The sequence below is a fragment of the Aedes albopictus genome, chromosome 2 (assembly GCF_035046485.1).
Source record: "Aedes albopictus strain Foshan chromosome 2, AalbF5, whole genome shotgun sequence".
Classification (NCBI taxonomy): Eukaryota; Metazoa; Arthropoda; class Insecta; order Diptera; family Culicidae; genus Aedes; species Aedes albopictus.
In genome coordinates this window covers 166135990-166154253 of record NC_085137.1, presented here as the reverse complement: position 1 = coordinate 166154253, position 18264 = coordinate 166135990, and the positions used below count along the sequence as shown (strand labels likewise).

General features: G+C 36.9%; 1 protein-coding gene across 1 annotated transcript in view; it reads right to left on the bottom strand.

The window, feature by feature from the left end:
* Nucleotides 1-18264, bottom strand: part of LOC109398712 (out at first protein) — a 354874-nt gene that overhangs the window by 44615 nt on the left and 291995 nt on the right. The window contains exons 3-4 of the mRNA XM_029867322.2: nt 16129-16263; nt 5161-5344 (exon numbers count right to left, since the gene is read on the bottom strand). Coding sequence (XP_029723182.1) covers nt 5161-5344; nt 16129-16263 — 319 coding nt within the window. The remainder of the gene's footprint in view (nt 1-5160; nt 5345-16128; nt 16264-18264) is intronic.

Sequence of the window (18264 nt, the reverse complement as noted above, 5' to 3'; positions counted from 1 at the left end):
TTGTGTCTGTACATCGGTTGTGAAATTAATTTTTTGCAATTTCTCATCGTAATAGGCTGTTTTACCTCACGGAAATCTGACAGGAAAAGGCCTACTTTCCCACACCAAATTAACAATGCTGTAATGGTTCATTACAGCACTGATTTGCGTTGCGTAATGAATCATTACAGCACTGTTTTCAGTTTTGATCAATTTCTTGATGCTTTCTAAACGCAGTTATGAAAAATTGTGACAACTGCACAGTATAAACTGTTATGATCAGATTTTCTTGAACATGGCTATGAACATCAGTATGCAGTTTGACGAAAAAGTTTTGTTTAAAACTATCCTCAAGGGTAATTTATGAAATTGCAAAAAACGTTGTACGCAACTCGGTGCAGAACTCGATTTTTCCAGCACTCGTCGTAATTATCCAACTCGGCAAGCCTCGTTGGATAAATGTACGACTCGTGCTGTAAAAATCGTTATTCTGCACCTTGTTGCGTAAACTACTATTACATACACAAATATATTATAGCTACAGCGTGTGGTGTGATTTTGTCAAGTCTTGTCAAGTGAACCGTGGCTTATTTTTTGGTTGATTTCACTTGATTTTTATCGCATTGTACTGCACTGCACTTGTGAACGCGGTAACGGTGTGTTCACTATATGACACATTTTAAGAAATGTTAATATGTTTGTGTTTTTACTACTATCAATCACTGTAGCTCGATCCAAGTTGAAACTATGATCGTTGTCGATGCAGTTAGATCTAAGCAAAATAGTCTGCAAAATACCATGCAATGTTTGCCAGCAGTGTTACATTGGTATGACTCAAAACAAATTAAAAACAAGATTGTACGGACACAAAACACACAAAAACAAACTTAACAGGTTAAAAGAGTTAGGGCACACCAATATAGACACGAAGATAATAACACTAGGAGAGAAAACAACGCTTATCAAACACTGCAGAAGTAAGTCAACTAAAACCAGTGCTGAAAAATTAATTTCGTCATATCTAAATTCAATCACCTACAGTACACTCTAGAAGCTGAACCTGAGAATATGGTATATGAAAAACTTGTGCGGCTAAACCAGTTCTGCAAGAAAGTCACGGAAAAACTGCTATTTTTCGAATATTTAAGGTAAATGTCACGGACTACCTTCGAAAAATGCGAATGATATTCACGGTGAATATCATTTAGCATTTTTCAAAGGTAGTCGGTGACATTTATCTTAAATATTCGAAAAATAGCAGTTTTTCCGTGACTTTCTTGCAGAACTGGTTTAGCCGCACAAGTTTTTCATATACCATATTCTCAGGTTCAGCTTCTAAAATGAGCTGTAGGTGGTTGAATTTAGATATGACGAAATGAAATTTTCAGCACTGACTAAAACCCATAATTCAAGCCACCAATAAAAATCCCATTACAGTTTCCCTTTGAAGAAGACTGGAAACAGAGTCGAAACGTCGCGTCGGGACAAATCTAAAACAGTCGTTTTGATTCCCCAAGACTGCAGCGCCGATAAAGTAGCTAGTTGATTTCATAGCTTGCATTTTGTCTAGGAATTTCTAATCCTAAGGGGGCATCCTGATTCAGGTTTTAATACGAGACGTTTACATTTCGATGTCCCTGATAGGGAACAGTTCACTTATCTGATATTTTATCTTTGCCCGAAATTACCTGAGAATAGGCCACCAAAAATAAGATTGCTGAGATCACATGATGCTGTTTTACTTCAGAGCACTATAAATGTACATTAAACTTAAGAAATGCTTACAAGTTAAAATAGTACATTTAAACAAAAACTAAACTTGTAATAATTCCTACAGGAATTACTTTAATCCTTTGGGGACGGATGGGTCATATGTGCCCAGCCGAGAAAATCGACCATCTTCGTGATTCCAGACCAGCGAGGTTGCATCAAGAAAGGTAAAAATGCCGTCTCCAAAGGGCTAAAAAACCATTCAAAGAATTACCTTATTATTTTCTGAACTTTTCTTGATTTTTTTTCTAAAAAATCCTTCGGAAATTCCTTTATTTATTTTAAAACTTTCTCCGGGGATTGCTTTAGAAAACGCTCCAGGATTTTCAATCTGAAATTCTGTCAGACAATCTTCCTAGGATTTTTTTAGAAATTCCAGTGGCTCTTAAAAAAATGTGAGATCCATTCGGGAATTTTCTGCAGGGATTTCTATAGAAACTGCCCTAGGGATTCCTTCACATTTTTTTTTCGAGGAATTCTTTCAGAAAATCTCGCATGGCTGTTATTATAAATTTGACCAATAATTTCTATTTAAATATTTCCATCCACAGATTTCTTTAAAAAAATATTCAATAATTACATTGAATAACTTCCACAGATTTTTCGATAATTCTTTCATGGACCCTTGCTGGAATCCATCTTAGGAATAATTTAAAAAAAATTCACGAGCTCTTGAAAAAATCTACCAGGAAATCCTAAAGAAATTCAGTAAGAAATTCTTTGACAAAAGCTTGAGATTACCTTAGACTTTAGACTGTCCTCCAGAATTTTTTTCTAGAATACCTCAAGAAAGTCTTGCATGGATAGCTTTCAAAAACAGCATGGATTATTTAAGACAATACTTCAAGGATTCCTTTAAAACATTTTGTAATGATTGTTGCAGAAAGTCATCTATGAATTTCGTAAGATTTTTTTTCGTTGAGATTCCTCCAGAATTTTTTCGAAGCATTCATCTAAAAATCTTTCCATGAACTTTCTGAAAAATACTCCATGGATTTTTCTTAGAAAATGTTTCACGGATACATAAACAATCAGAAGTTCAGAACTCCTTCAACATACTCAGAGCTTTCTAGAGGTTTTTCTTCATGCATTTTTTTTAAATTCTTCAAAAGATTATTAAGCAAGTTCCCAAGATTTCTTCACATTTCTTTAGATACTCCTTCGAGGCATTTCCCGTCCAGAAATTGCTCCAAAGATTTCTTAAGAAAGTTTCTTATTAGGATTCTTTCAGAGAGGCTGGAAGACATGCTTTCAGAAATTCATCGGAAATTTCGCCGTGTATACTTCTATGTATTTTCTCAGATATTCTTCCAAGATTTCCTTGAAGCGTACTTCTAGGAAATTCTCTATGGATTCCTCTAGGAATTAATTTAAAAAAATGTTGATGATTTTTATTCGGGAATTTCTCCAAGATTTTTTTTCCCAAAAACATTTCAAGAGGATTTGTTAGGTATTCCATCAGCGGTTTACATGTGCTTCTTCATGTATTTCCCCTGGTAATTCTTCTCCTGGAAATTTTTAAGATTCCTGTTTTTTCAGAAATTCTTCCAGAAATTCATTTGAAATTTTCTTCAGATGTTTCTTAAAATTACTTCTGAAATTTCTTCTGCGATACTTTCGGATATATCTTCGATATTTCTAGAGTTACTTCAGAAATTTCAGCAAGGATTTGTTCAAAAGTTGTTCCATGGGTTCTTTGAGAAGTTGTTCCAGCAGTTCCTTCAGAGATTCCTCCGAGAATTTAATTTGAGATAATGTACCAATGAAGGGGTGCGAAATATCTGCACAACTGCTGCATCAATTATTCTGCAACATATGAGAAACCGCGACATTTCCGGTCGACTGGGTGCAAGGCGTCTTAGTAAAGGTGTCCAAAAAGGGTGATCTAAATGTATGCGATCCTTTGCGGGGTACCATGTTACTGTGCATCGTTCTAAAAGTTCTCTGCAAAGTGATCCTCAACCGGAAATTGGAGAAAATTGACGCAACTCTACGGCGGCAGCAAGCAGGACTCCGTGCTGGAAGGTCCTGTGTGGACTATGTCACGCTTCGTATTAACCATCTTGAAGCAAATCAATGAAATCCTAGAATCTCTCTACCTGGTGTTCATAGATTGTGACAAATCTTTTGACCGTTTCAATCACAAAAACATGTGGGAAGCCCTAAGGCGCAAAGGTGTTCCCGAGAAAATCATCGGCCTCATTGAAGCACAGTACAGGACATTTTTCGTGCAGAGTACTGCACAACGGAGTCTTGCCCGATCCCAACTGGGAGTGAGGCAAGGATGTATACTATCACCGCTACTGTTCCTCATCGTAATCGACGAGATGTCGGTAGGTGCGTTAGATCATGAACCAAATCGTGAGTTGCTGTGGCAGCCCATTACCATGGAGCACCTAAATGACTTCGAACTGACTAATGACGTTACTCTCTTATGTAGGCCAACGGCGCTCTGATATGCAGAGTAAGCTCGATGATCTGGCCAATCGCTCCTCGGCGGCAGGCCTTACCATCAACGCAACAATACCAAATCGTCGGATGTAAACACGGTCAACCCTTCCAGCTCTACGGTAGCTGGGCACTCAGTGGAGAATGTTGAAAGCTTCCAATATCTTGGTAGCCAAATGGCGGGATCGACATAGGTGCACGGATTAAGAAGACTGTGGCTTCTTTTGCGAATTTAAGAAATGTATGGAAAAACAATTAGATAAGTGAATGCACCAAAATCCTAATTTTCAACTCAATCGTGAAATCTGTGCTGCTGTTCGCCAGTGAAACTTGGTGTGTATCAGCGGAGAACACTCAATGGCGGCAGGTATTCATCAATAGATGCCTGCTGTATATAATTTGTGCATCGTGGCCTGACGATTGGATCTCCAACGCGGAGCTCCATCGTCGATGTCATCAAAAGCCGATAGCGACAGAAATTCGGGAGCGAAAGTGAAGGTGGGTCGGCCATACTCTACGCAGGGGCGGAAACGAAATCTGCAAGCAAGCGTTAGATTGGAACCCAGTAGGACATCGCAGCAGAGGCAGACGCAGAGGCTCATGGCGGCGCAGTCTCAACAACAAAATCAAAGAATTCAACAGAAATTTTACCTGAGCACAGGTCAAGGCAGTGGCTAGCAAGTGGCAATCGCCCAGGATGGAGATTTTTCAATTCGGCCCTCTGCATCACCATGGGTGCTCAGATACGGATTTCAAATTTTGGCTTTTTTTTGCTTAATCGATAATATTTTAATATTAAACTTTTAACATTCCCAACTCACTGTTTTCATGATCAACTCAAGAACAATGATGGAAAGTAATCAATTTTACCCTAAATTAAGGTTCACATACAAAGCATTTGCCCGGCGACGACATCGCACACGACAGTGATCGCCCAAAAAAAAAAAAACGACTGACTCTTACCTGGCAGTTCGGCCCACGCCTTGAGGTCGACGTCCCGGGCGTACGTCGAGTCCGGCGCCTCTGAACACAGCGGTGCAATGTGCCGGGAGATGGGTGCCGCCCGGTCCAGCACGACCCAGCCCGTCATGGTGTAGTTCTCCTTGCCCTTGTCCTCCTCGGGCGTCCGGATGGTGCTGGGATTTTTCTGCAACAGAGAGAAAAAAAAAGAAGGATGCGGAAAATAGGATAATGAACTGACTGATGACGACGACGACGACGACGACGACGACGACGACGACGATGATGATGGTTTGGCACCGGAATGGAATTATGTGTATTGTAGATAGGTAGGTTGTGGGTATCAGTATTGCTGATCCTTGGGTAAGAGAGGTTGGAGGAAAGCGTGGAACACGAGGAAAATGAATTTGTTTGCTCTTGTGTTTGGGTTGGGGCATGACTGCAGAATGGAAAGCTTTTCTGTTCCGACTGATGGGACGGATAAGTTTATTTGTGCAGCGAGATCAAATTTCTTAGCAATTGATGACTGTGTCTGCTGTCAAGGCGAATGAGATTATTGTAAAATTGTAGCAGACAATGGGAAGTTTAAAACTGTTCGTTTTTCCCTAATGATGTAAAAGCTTTTGTGGATTTTTTAGCCTGGTATCAGGTATCAATAACTAAAAGTCTAGCCCCAGAGGCACGCTATCCTACATTTGGGATATTTGTGCCTGCAGGAGAAGGAAGGAATTCAGCAGTTTGTCAAAATTCAAAACAATAATTCTTCTAGGAAACTCTCCCTGCATTCTTCAAAGCATTCCCCACAAAATCCTTCTAAAGATCCCCTCGGAATTTTTTTCTATAGCATGAGCATGAGCATAGATGACCACACAATTCGTAGTTGCTGCTCCGTGATTGACCAAAGTAATCGAAATTGCACAAGGAATCAATGAATAAGATGCCCTAGGACATTTTTCCTAGAGTACTCAAAGTGTTTTCTTGTCGTAACTCTTTTTAGAATTGATCCCGGAATCCCTTAAAAAAAATTTCCAGTAATTTTCTCGAAATGTTTCCAAAGTTTCTTCCTGGAATTCTTCTAAGTATCCCTCCAGGAATTTTTCCTCGGACTTTTTTCGGAAAATTATCCAGATGTTTCTCTTGAAAATCTTCATTTGATTCCTCCCGTAATTGTTACAGAGATTTATCTCGAAATTCTGAAAGAATTCTTTCACCATTATTCCAGAATTTTCTGCCGGATTTGCTTAGTGTAAGTTTTGTATCGCAACTCTTCCAGAGATTCCTCCCGGGATTTTTCCGGGGACTCGTTTCAAAAATCTTCCCACAATTACTTATGAAATTTCCCCTTCTGGAACTCTCCCAGATATTTCTCCGAGACTTCTTCAAGGATTTCTTCCGGAAAACTTCCTTCCAGAAACATTCAAGGTTTTTTCTTTCAAAAACTTCAGAAATTTCTTCAAGAAATCTTTTAATCTTGATTTTATCAGAGTTTTTTTTTCAGTAATTTTCCCCAAAGTTCTAATAGATATTTCCTCAAAAATTCCTCGCAGAAACCCTGGAATTCTCCTACGAACTCTCTCACGAATTATCCCACGAATTCTATCCGAAAGTTTTTTAAGAAATCTATCATGGATTTGCCCCGGAAATGTTTTAGGGATTTCTCTTGGAAAATTCTTTCCTGTATTTTTTTTTCCAGAAATTCCAACGCTACATTTTGCCAGGAATTCTTCTTGGAGTTATTGGTGGAACTTCCTCAACAAGTAATCTAGGATTCCTCAGGAATTCTTCGTGGGATATTTTTTTATAATAATTCTAGGCAATCCTCCCAGGAAATTTCCCTGAAATTGCTTTCAGGATTCATCCAGTTATTCCTTCCATGTGTTTAATTTATCTGAAGGCTTTTGCAATTAGCTATGTCTCAAGAAATTCTTTCACGGTAATATTTCCAATTATCTGCCCAAGGATTACTTTACGACTTTATTATCAGTTTCTTTTGAACTTTTTAGGATATTTGACCGAAATTATCTCAAGTATTACTTCCAAAATTCTTTCTGGAGTTTCTTCTAGCATTCTTCCAAGATTTCTATCAAAATGCCATCTGGATTTTTTTCAAACACTCCACAAAGAGTTCTTCAAGAGATTTCTCCAAAAACTCTTTCAAAGATTGCTCCCAGAATTCTTTCAGGGATTTTTTTTTCCGAAACTGTATTCCGATATTCCTCAAATAGTTTTCAAGGACTCGTTCTAGAATTTTTCAGAGGATTCATCTCGATATTTTTGTAGGAATTCCCCCTTCTTGGAATGCCTATAGCAATTCTTCCAACATCCTTTCTTAACTTCATTCCAGGTTTATTTAGGGACTCCTCCTGAAATTCTTTCCAGGATTAATTGTAGAATTCCGCCAGGGGTTTTACACCCCACATTTTTTTTCTGGAAATTTCTTGGGGCACTATTTCATGAATTCCTTCAACAATTCCTCGAGAAATTATTTCTATATTTTTTCCCGAAGCAACCCACTGGAGAATTTCAATTATTCCTCACGGATTGTTTTTCCGAGGATGACTTCTACTGCTTTTTTATATGCACCGTCTTCCAAGAATTATTCCAAGGACTCCAGCCAGAGCTCCTCCAGGAATTTGTCCTGAATTTCTTTCTTGAACATCCTCAGGAATTCTTTCGTGAATTTCTCCAACATAATTTTCAAGCTTTTTTTCTGAAACTTTGTCTGGGACTTCTTCCATTTTTTTTTCTAATACATCGTCCCGGAATACTTCCAGGTATTCGGCAAAGAGTTTTTCTAACGATACCTTTGAGTGTTCTTCCAGGAATTCCTTTAAGAGTTTTTTTTAGTAATTCTTTCTGGGAATATTTCTTTCAGTTAGTCCTCATGATTTTCCACTGAATAACCTTCCGGCATTCCTACATGAATTTCTATTCTTTCAGATACTACTAAGGGAGCGTACACAAATGATATAGCATTTCAGGAGTGGGGGGAGAGTCTGGGATTATGTGACAAGCCATTTATTAGGTATGGGAAAATATGCTTACGAGGGAGCCCCCCCTCCGGTGGTCTGTGTATAGTGAAAAATCGGCAAAAAAATGATAATATGTGGACTTCCTCTAAAAGGGTGTTATTGATTGCACCTGTCGTTTGTTTGACGATCTATACACCGCTGATGTCAGATGTAGGATTCCTCGGAAGCAATTTTCGAAGAATTCCCAAGATTTCTCAAATGAAATTCAGTAGCATTTCCCAGAAGCATACGGTGATAGAGATTGACTGCGTACTCTTGAATCGAAATGCTGAAGATTTTTTTTGGAAAGGATTGCTAGAGCATTCCCCAGGATTGCTAGTAGGAATGCTGGAAGACTCCCTGAAATGGAAAAATGTAGGACTCTCCGGTTGGAATGGAGAAAATTGCCAGAGAAAACTAGGACTATCTGGAAGAAATTTCTGGAGAATTACTATAAGGGTTTTCTGGATGAATCCTAAGAAGGCAATTGTGAACTTCTCCAGGTATTCCTTCTGTAGAATTCTCTTGGAATTTTGCAGGAGCCTCTGGGGATTCCTCTCCGAGTTCCTTTTAGGGATTTCTCCGGAAGCTGCTTCTAGAGATTCCTTTTAGGGCTGCCGCTGGGGATTTCTAGATGGAATACTTTCATATTTTTTTTTAGTTCTCCCTGGCGATTCCTCCAGGTGTATGAACTTCGAAATCTTTCAGAAATTGTGGAGATCATATCATTTGAGGATTTTCAGGAGCTTCGCTTGCGGAGTCCCCCGGCTGTTTTGTCTTAGGATTTCTTTAGGAGTTCCATCTGGCGATTTCTTCAGAAATTCCTTCGAGCGAGTACTGCAGCGGTTACCTATGCAAATTTTCGTCCCCCTTAAAGGGATTCCGCTGGAAATTTCGTCCTTTGCGTCCGCCAAAAATTTTCCTCTGGAAATTCTGCTAATGGAAATTCCTCCTGGACTTCCTTTAGGAGATTTCCCACGTATTCCTCATTGATTCCTCAGGAGATCCATCTGGGAATCTTTTCAAGAAATCCCTCTGGGGATTCCTCTAGAAGTAACTTCTTGGAAATACTCCAGGAGTTCTTTCATTAGATTTCTCAAAGAGTTTCTTCTTAAGTTATCTCCGAGAGCTCAATCTGCTCCAGAAGTTTCTTTCAGAGATTCACATTGGAAATTATTCTACGGATTACTCCATCCATTCTAGGTACTCCTGGAGAAATCCCTAGATGAAAGTCTAGGAAACCCCAAAGACAATTTTGGGAAAATCCTAAAAGGTTATTCCAATAGGAAGCTCCTGACGGAAATGCTTAAGGAATATCTAAAAAATAAAACTTCCCCAAAATTTATCTGAACATTTCTTGAAGAATACTTCCAGTAAATCGTTCAAGGTCTGGACTGTAAAGACTTCCTCGATATGAGAATTTCTCAAAAACATTATCTGCTGATTTATCAAGGTTGTCTTCAAAAATTATTTTGAGGTTTCTTGCAGAAAACATTAGATTTTCAAACAAAGATTTTCAAATATTTGTTTCCAAAGATTCTTAAGGAGTATTTTTAATGATTCACCTCAGATTTTTATCAGGTCTTCCTACAAGGTATCTTCAAATAATTCTTCCAAATATTTCTCTGGATCTTCTTTCTAGGATTTTCTCAGATTTTTTTCATGGCAGTCTTTTTAAATACAATTCAAAAATTCTTGCAATAATTTCTCTAGAAATTCTTCCAAGGATTTTTCCAGATTTTTTTTCACAGATGGTTTTTTTCCAGAAACTCTTAAAAATACTTCATCTATGTATTTTTTCAAAGATTTTTTTTTAATTCTTTCATGGATTTCCCCAAAAAAATCTTCCAGAACCTTAAGCATAAATCAAAAATAGCCGAAAATCCATCGAATGAGTGTAATCAGTTTTGTACCTTTTAATTCCGACCTTTATTGTGCCTAGAGCGTTCGAAATGTAGGTACGAGAAAAAAAATTGCTAAGAATTCCTAGAAGGGTTCTTCGGTGAACTTATGAAAGGTTTTTCGGAAGTAAGTCCTGTAGGGATTCTTGAGATCCTTCTGGAAGAGAATATTAAGAGAAAGGAGAAATCCCTATAGAACTCTAGAGAGCACTAGAAGGAAGCATTAAAAGTATCAATTCGAGTAATTCCTGGAAGAATCCTTGGAAAAACTTGAACAATCTTTGGAAGACTTCCTGGAGATGGTTTTTCCATCTTGCAAAACAAAAATATTTCTAGCAAAAACATTTGGGAACTTCTGGAGGAATTTTAGCAATAATATTTACTTGGAAGAATTCTTAGAAGGATTCATGAAATAATTTTTTAAGGCTTTCTGGAGGTAGTTTTTGGAATTTTTGAAGAATATCTGGAGAAATCCTTGGAAGAATTACAAAAGGAGAAGTGCTTAACGGTTGCTAAGAAGAATTTTTGATGAAATCTTCTCTAGAGGAATCCTAGAAGATTTTCCGGATAATTTCTGCAAAGACTCCCGAAGAAATTAGAAGAATTTCCATGAAAATTCTTAAAAATGTCCTAGTTGGTTTTTGAAGATACAGCCCAGCATAAATGAAAGGATCAACTCTTGAGTAAATCCATGAAGGTTAGAATTCCAAAGAATAAATCTTTGGGAAAAATCTCGAAGAATCAATCTTTCAAGAAATTCCTTGGAAATCCAAAAAGAAATATTCTAAAAAAGTCTGAAGGAATCGAATTTCTCGAAATAAAAAAAAAATCTTGGATGATTTCTGGGTAAGGAATCCATCGAAAATTTTCTAAAGAGATACAATAGCGAGAAATTAGTTGGAGAAAATCTTGAAAGATTTTTGTGAAGAATTTCTTAGAAGTATCAATAAACAATTTCTCAAGAAGTATCAGAAGGGATTGGGTAAAACCCTGAAGGAGGCCTTGGAGAAATCCTTAGAAGAATTCCTGAAGAACTCTTTGAAGTATGTGCTGGAGGTATTCTGCAAGGAGTGAAACACTTCTATGAAGCATCTGGAACAAAATCTTTTAAGGTATTCTGGAGTAATGCTTAGATAGTTTTCTAGAGAATTGCTTGGAGGAATTCCTAAAGTATTTTTGGGAGGAATTCCCGGAGTCCTCAGACAACTCGTTAACATTTCTGGGATGGTCTTCTCCTGACTTTTTGGAAGAATAACTCAAGAAACTCATGTAAAATTTTCAAGAGAGACTTCAGCATAAATTTCTGCTTATATGTATTTCTAAAAGAAATTTGGTGAACTCCTGAGAAAGTTTCTGAGGGAATTTCTAAAATAATTCCTGAGGAAGACTTGGAAGACCTTCCGGAGGAATTACTATATGAATTACCAGGCGTATGTGCGGAAGAAATTCCGGAAGAATTTTGGAAGAATTTTGGAAGAACACCAAGGAACATTTTTCCCAGTGGAACTTCTGAAAGATAAATATTCCACTGAAATTCCTATAAGAATTTCCGGACGCTTCAAAAATATACAAGAAGAATAGCTGACAGACTTATCAGAAACACCTCTGGAATAACTTGATGAAAAACATCTGGAAGAAATCTTCAAGGAACTTCCGAAATATGTTACAGTGCAACATCTCGAAGAACTCTAAGAGCACCATACCAAAATATTTCCAGACGAACTCCTGGGAGAGACTTTATTTTTAAAATTTCTCGATGAATTTCTGGAAGAACTCTTGAACGAACTTCTTCAATAACTAACGAACACATCGCGGTGGAATTTTCAGAAGAATCCCCAGGAAAACTTGATATTGATAGTATTCACCGAGGAACTTTTGGATTAAAAAAAAAGCTCATAGAAGCTTTTCGAAGATTTACTGCATTCTAAAAAAGCCACGAGGAAAAGTTTTCGGAGGAACTTGACGACCTTTAGTAGCGCTCTCGTGAATATCGTAAAGAACTGCTAGAAGGACTTTTGGAAGAAGTCTAGCAGATTTCGTTGTATGAATTTCCAGTAGAGTTTTCAGAAAAAAATATTGGAAGAACTTTTGGAAGAAACAACTTCTGAAAGAACTACCAGGAAAACTCCTGAGAGATTTCCTGGAAAAAAATCTCGGAACACTTTCTTGGAAGAGCTTTTGGAAGAACTTTCGCACATTTAAATGATTTTGGAATTCAGAAAATTCTGGGAAAAAATATTTGAGGAGCTAACGAAAGAACTGTACGAAAAAATTCTGGTAGAATTCCCAAAAAAAAAAAACTACTACAAAAATGAATGCCTTGATGAACTATTGGAATTATTCTCTGAGAAACTTTCAAAAGAATTTACAAGAGTATTTCTTAAAACAAAAAATCGGAAAAAATTCGAAAAATTTTGGAAGAAGACTGAAGAAGAATTACTGGATTTTTTTCCAGAACTACTACTACTACTTTTTTTTTGAAAAACTTCTGGAAGAATTTTCGAAGGTTCTCTCATTTTCTCGGAGGAGTTTCTGGAAAAGTTGTCAGTGAAAAATGTGGGAGAAGTTTCGAGGAACATTTGGTTGTGTACGGAACCCTGAAATGAAACACGTATAACTTCGTGCACGATTCCAACTCAACTCCTCTTTATTGTCATGTTATCCCAGTGAAAATATTGAATTTCGATTATAATTTTTGCATGATTTTTTTTGCGTCCTATTAAAAAGCAAAAATGTTACTATTGAGATTTCCACGATTTTCGTGCTCTCAAATATTGTGACTTAGGGTTTGGGTGCTAGTAGTGGACCCCCTAAGCCATCGGAATTTACATCTGCGGCTTTTTAGCAACGTTCCCCCAAAGGATTGTTTCAAAGTGAAATTTCATGACAAGTTTCATATCCCCTCTTTATGTTAAGACCATCAAACATACAACATTAACTAATTATTCCAGTGTATCACGCATTTGAAAGTATGCATCGACGTTGCCTATAATGAACCCCACCAGGGTTTTACAAATATCTTGGCGCCTGTAGTGTACCCTCCATTTGATGTTCATGTTATCTGCCTCGCCGCCATCGGTGCCTATAGTGGACCCTCCTGAGTATGCGTATAGTGGACCCTTTTGAGTGTTTACATTCATGAAATAGTTAAAACAACCAATTTTTGTGGCCACTGGGCAATTTGTTTGCCAGGAACTGCTGTGTACCAATGTAATTGACATTCCCCCAGTGGAAGTTACCTGGAATCAGTTGATTCAGGCATTTATATTTGGGTTTTCCTGTAAGGGGTCCACTATAGGCGTAGGGTCCACTACTAGCACGCAACCCCTATTCCAAGGGCTCGTGCATAAATCTTTTCAATCAAAAGAAACATTCTGAGCGATCTTTCAGAAACTTGTTCTGGGGTTTACCAAAATGGAGAAGCATTGACAAATTTCTGAAAGAATTCCTGAAGGAATTTCTGAAGAAATCTTCAGTAATGGAATTCTTGGAAGAATCCCTGGATGAAAATCTTGCACAATGCTAGCGAAACTCCAGAAAGAATCTTACGAGAAATTTAGTAAGAAATTGAATTCCTCCAAGTATTTCTTTAAAAAAACTTTCAATGGATTCGATTGAAAATCTGTTGATGGGGTTCTTGAAAAATAACTCAAGAAGAGATTTGTCCAGGAATCTTTACAGAAACTTTTCTTGGTTTTTCTCCAGATATTCCAAAAGGAAGTCCTTTGGAAATACGTCTACTTTTAAAACGTCTTTCTGTTTTTTTTTTCTCTAGAGGACTACCCCAGAAATAATATTATAGTCTCAGAAATAACATTAACTGCTTCGGTAATTCCTCCAGGTATTATTCCAGGAATTTATATGTGATGCTTCCAGATGTTTATTAAAAGAATCTAGCAAGAATGTCTTCAGGAATTTATAAACAATTAATTTTTAAATTGCTTCTGAAATATCGGCTGGAATTTCTTCTCAGATTCTACCGGGGTTTTTTTATGGGCGTTCTTGCAGAAACTGCAAAAAAAGAAAATTTGAATCCCCGAAAAAAATCTTAACAAATCCCTGTAGATTTTTTGAAGGCAACTCTTCAGATTCCTAGAACAAATTCTAGAAAATTTTCTGGGGGATTTTCCTGCAGCAATGTCTGATGTAATCTCTGGAGGAATTTTCGAACAAACCTTTAAGATACCTCTGGAGGAACTCCTGGAAGATTTGTATAAGAAATTTTTTCAGGAACTCTGGGAGTGGTTTCGAGGAAAAATTCTTGGGATAATTTCCGGAGAAGTCTTTGAAAAATCCCGAAGAGATTTTCGTGGAGCTTCGTGGTCGTGCGGTTAGCGTCACCAAACGTATAACCGTACCATGCCATGGGATGAGGGTTCGTTTCCCACTCCGAGTGATGAAACTTTTCGCAAGATACGATCGTATCCACTGGTGCGTGTAATGTGTGTCGTGTCCGTTGGCTCATGTTAAGTTTCGTTCAGTCAATACAGCCTCTAGCTGAAGACGGTGTCCGTGTCTTTTAAAAAAGAACATTCTTGGAGAGATTCTAAAAAATAAAGGGAATTTTTGAAAAGGAATTTATGAAGGATTCTCAAGGATTTCGAAAAAAAAAATCTGCAGGTATTCCTGTAGAAATTGCATACAAAAGATGGGGAGGAGTTCCTGAAGAAATCATTGAATAAATTTCTGAAGGGATCTTAGAAGCATTTGCCGGAAATTTCTTCAACAGAACTCCTGAGTATACTTCCGGAGAAATTCGTAGAAAAATTTCTTGTACAATTTCTGAACGGATTAGTAGACAATAGTCCAAGAAGGAGTTTCAGAAGTAATACCTGAAAGAATTTCTGAAGGAAAGGCTGAAGAAGTTTTAGAAAAAAAAAATCGAGCAATTGAAAAATGTGGAGATATTTCTTGGAGATCTGAAGAACCCTCAGCAGGAATTTATGAAACAATCTCGAAGAACTTCTAGAAAAATCTTTAGAGAAATTTAGTAAGGAGTTTCAGGACCCCAGTAAGAACCTCTCAAGGTATTTCTGGTGAAAAATCATAACGAATTCCTGTAGAAATTTTTGGAGGATTACCACCAAGAATTTCTGCAAGACTTCCTGGAAAAAAATCTGATTTTATTTTATGCAAGAATCGGTGAAGGAAACTCCAAAATTCTTAAAGATATCTGTAGGAGAATTGCTTTTTTAAATCTCAGGATGGATTTTAAAATAAAACTGTGATGAAATTCCCACTGGAAATCGGAACCGTGTGAAATCGGAACGCATGTCATGAGGTGATATTTTTAGATTTGAATTTAAAACATTATGAGAAAGCTTCAGATTTTTAACAAATCACTTTTGTTGACACCATTAGCGCTAATTCAACTTAATATAAGCTCGAAAAGACGGCAGCACATCCATTCTGTCTCCTCCCTGAGCAACTTTTTTAATAAGTCAAACACTTCCTGCCATATGCCGGCAATATGGTGCTCCATCCACGTGCGCCGCCTGTCATATGGAGGGACAAAACTTTGGTTCATTTCGCTGCCAACTTTTAACATACTCCTCCACTCAATATGCTCAACCGAAAAGAAATAAAAAAAAATGTTGCGATGATGCCATAGCTACACGAAGCGACACTCCCGTTTTATGCGGTGCGATCCAAAGTTTTGCCCCGTGAAGAACGAGATGCTCGTCTATCTTGTGCTATATTATACTAGTTGGCACCAACGAACGACGACGACTAAACTCTCGCAAGAGATCACCTGGCTTTTTTACGGATTGGAGCCCTTTGGGAGGGACTATTCGATGAAGACTTTTAGTAGTTCTTCTTTGAAAAGTTCCTGCAGCAAAAGAAAAAAAAAACCGGAGAAAAACAGTGCCTCAGGAAATTACCAACTCTTCGCCGGAACACCCAAGGGTCCAGTGTCATTCGCCATCGTTTTCCACCCTGGTCCCCACGAAAAAAAAAAGAGCAGGAAGTTGATCACAAATTCCACACAAACTGTCCCATCACTCCGGAAACGAGAGAGTATCGACAGAACAAAAAAAAACGAAAAAAGCAGAACTCACCTGTCGCAGTTTGGCCATCGCATCGACTGTGATGAAATCTCCTTTCTGGAATTTGGTCACGAAGCACATCACCTGGTACTGGCTCTGGCCGCGTTCCTCCTCGCCCAGGACCAGGGCTTTTAGGACTTGCACCTCCTGGAAAAGATAGAGGGAAAAGTGATGATGAGTTCATTAGTAGTGCTCTCTTTTGGGATTGTAAAAAAACAGGGAAGAATGTCAATAAATTTGGCTTTGCTTACTGATAGGGAAGTACGACAGATTGTTTGAAATGTTGACGTCGGTAGTTACTGTTTGATTGCAAGAAAACGTTGAGAATATGAAAATCAAAGTAGCATTGGAGTGAAGTACGTTAAAAAATTAAAGCAGAATGACAAAATAAACACAAAAATTGTGAAGCTAGATAAACAACTATAAAATCAGAACCAGAACAACTCCAAGTAAACATCAGAAATACGTTAAATAAACGCAGCTAACAACAAATAAGTAAAAAAAAAACAAAAAAATAGACAACTTACAATTTACAACTAACATTCTTACTTACTATGTAACTTACATACTTATTAACATACATACTTACATACCTACTTACTAACTAACTTATTTAATTACTTACTTACTGACTTACTTATTTACTTTCTTACTTACTAACTTAATAACTTACTTAATTACTTACTTACATACATACTTACTTAATAACTTACTTACTTACATACTTGCTTACTCACTAACTTACTTACTGACTTACTTACTTACTTACATACATATTTACTTACTTACTTACTTACATACTTACTTACTAACTCACATAATTACATACTTACTGATTTACTTACTGACATGCTTACAAACTTATTTACTTTATTTCTTAATTACTTACCTACATACTTGCTTACTTACTGACTTACTTACTGACTTACTTACTTACTTACATACATATTTACTTACTTACTTACATACTTACTTATTTACTAACTTACATAATTACATACTTACTGATTTACTTACTGACTTACTTACAAATTTATTTACTTTCTTTCTTACTTACTTACTAACATACTTACTTACTTACTAACTTACTTACTTACTAACTTACTAACTTACTTACTTACTTACTTACTTACTTACTTACTTACTTACTTACATACCTACTTATTAACATACTTACATACATACTAACTTTTTAACTTACTCACTAACTTGCTAACTTACTTACTTAATTACTTATTTAATCACTTACTTACCTTCTTACTTAATGACTTACTTACTTTCTTACTTACTTACTTACTAGCTTACTTACTTACTTACTTACTTACTTACTTACTTACTTACTTACCCATATACATACTTACTTACTAGTGATAATGAGTTCATAGGGAGTGCTCTCTTTTAAGATTGTGAAAAAATAGGGAAAAATGTCAATAAATTTAGCTTTGCTTACTGATAGGGAAGTACGACAGATTGTTTGAAATGTTGACGTCGGTAGTTACTGTTTGATTGCAAGAAAACGTTGAGAATATGAAAATCAAAGTAGCATTGGAGTGAAGTACGTTAAAAAATAAAAGCAGAATGACAAAATAAACACAAAAATTGTGAAGCTAGATAAACAACTATAAAATCAGAACCAGAACAACTCCAAGTAAACATCAGAAATACGTTAAATAAACGTAGCTAAAAACAAATAAGTAAAAAAAAACCCGATTTAATCCACCTATGGTAAACAGAACCCTTCTTACACTTATTAAAATTATTGTTGTATTGACCAAAGGTTCTAGAAAATATTGTAGATTTGGCATCTAGTGAATTGGTTTCCAAAATAGCAGCATGGACCATGGACTAAACTAAGGCATTGTCCACTTAGAATCCGGACGGACAAAATCACGTATATCTCAGGGATGGAATAACAAACCTAAAAGGTAAAGCCCTCAAAACAAAGATTATTTATTGTTGTTTCATGGAAAAATTACATTGAAATTATTTATTTTTATTTCATATACATTTTTTCACTTTTTCCGTGTTAACTTCCTTAAAAATCTGCACAAAGGTGGTAAATTTTAGAATCAACCCCATTCGGCTTGTTTGTCCAACAATCAGGTCGTCTATACAATCTCCTGAGTGCCTTGATTAGTCTGATTAGGA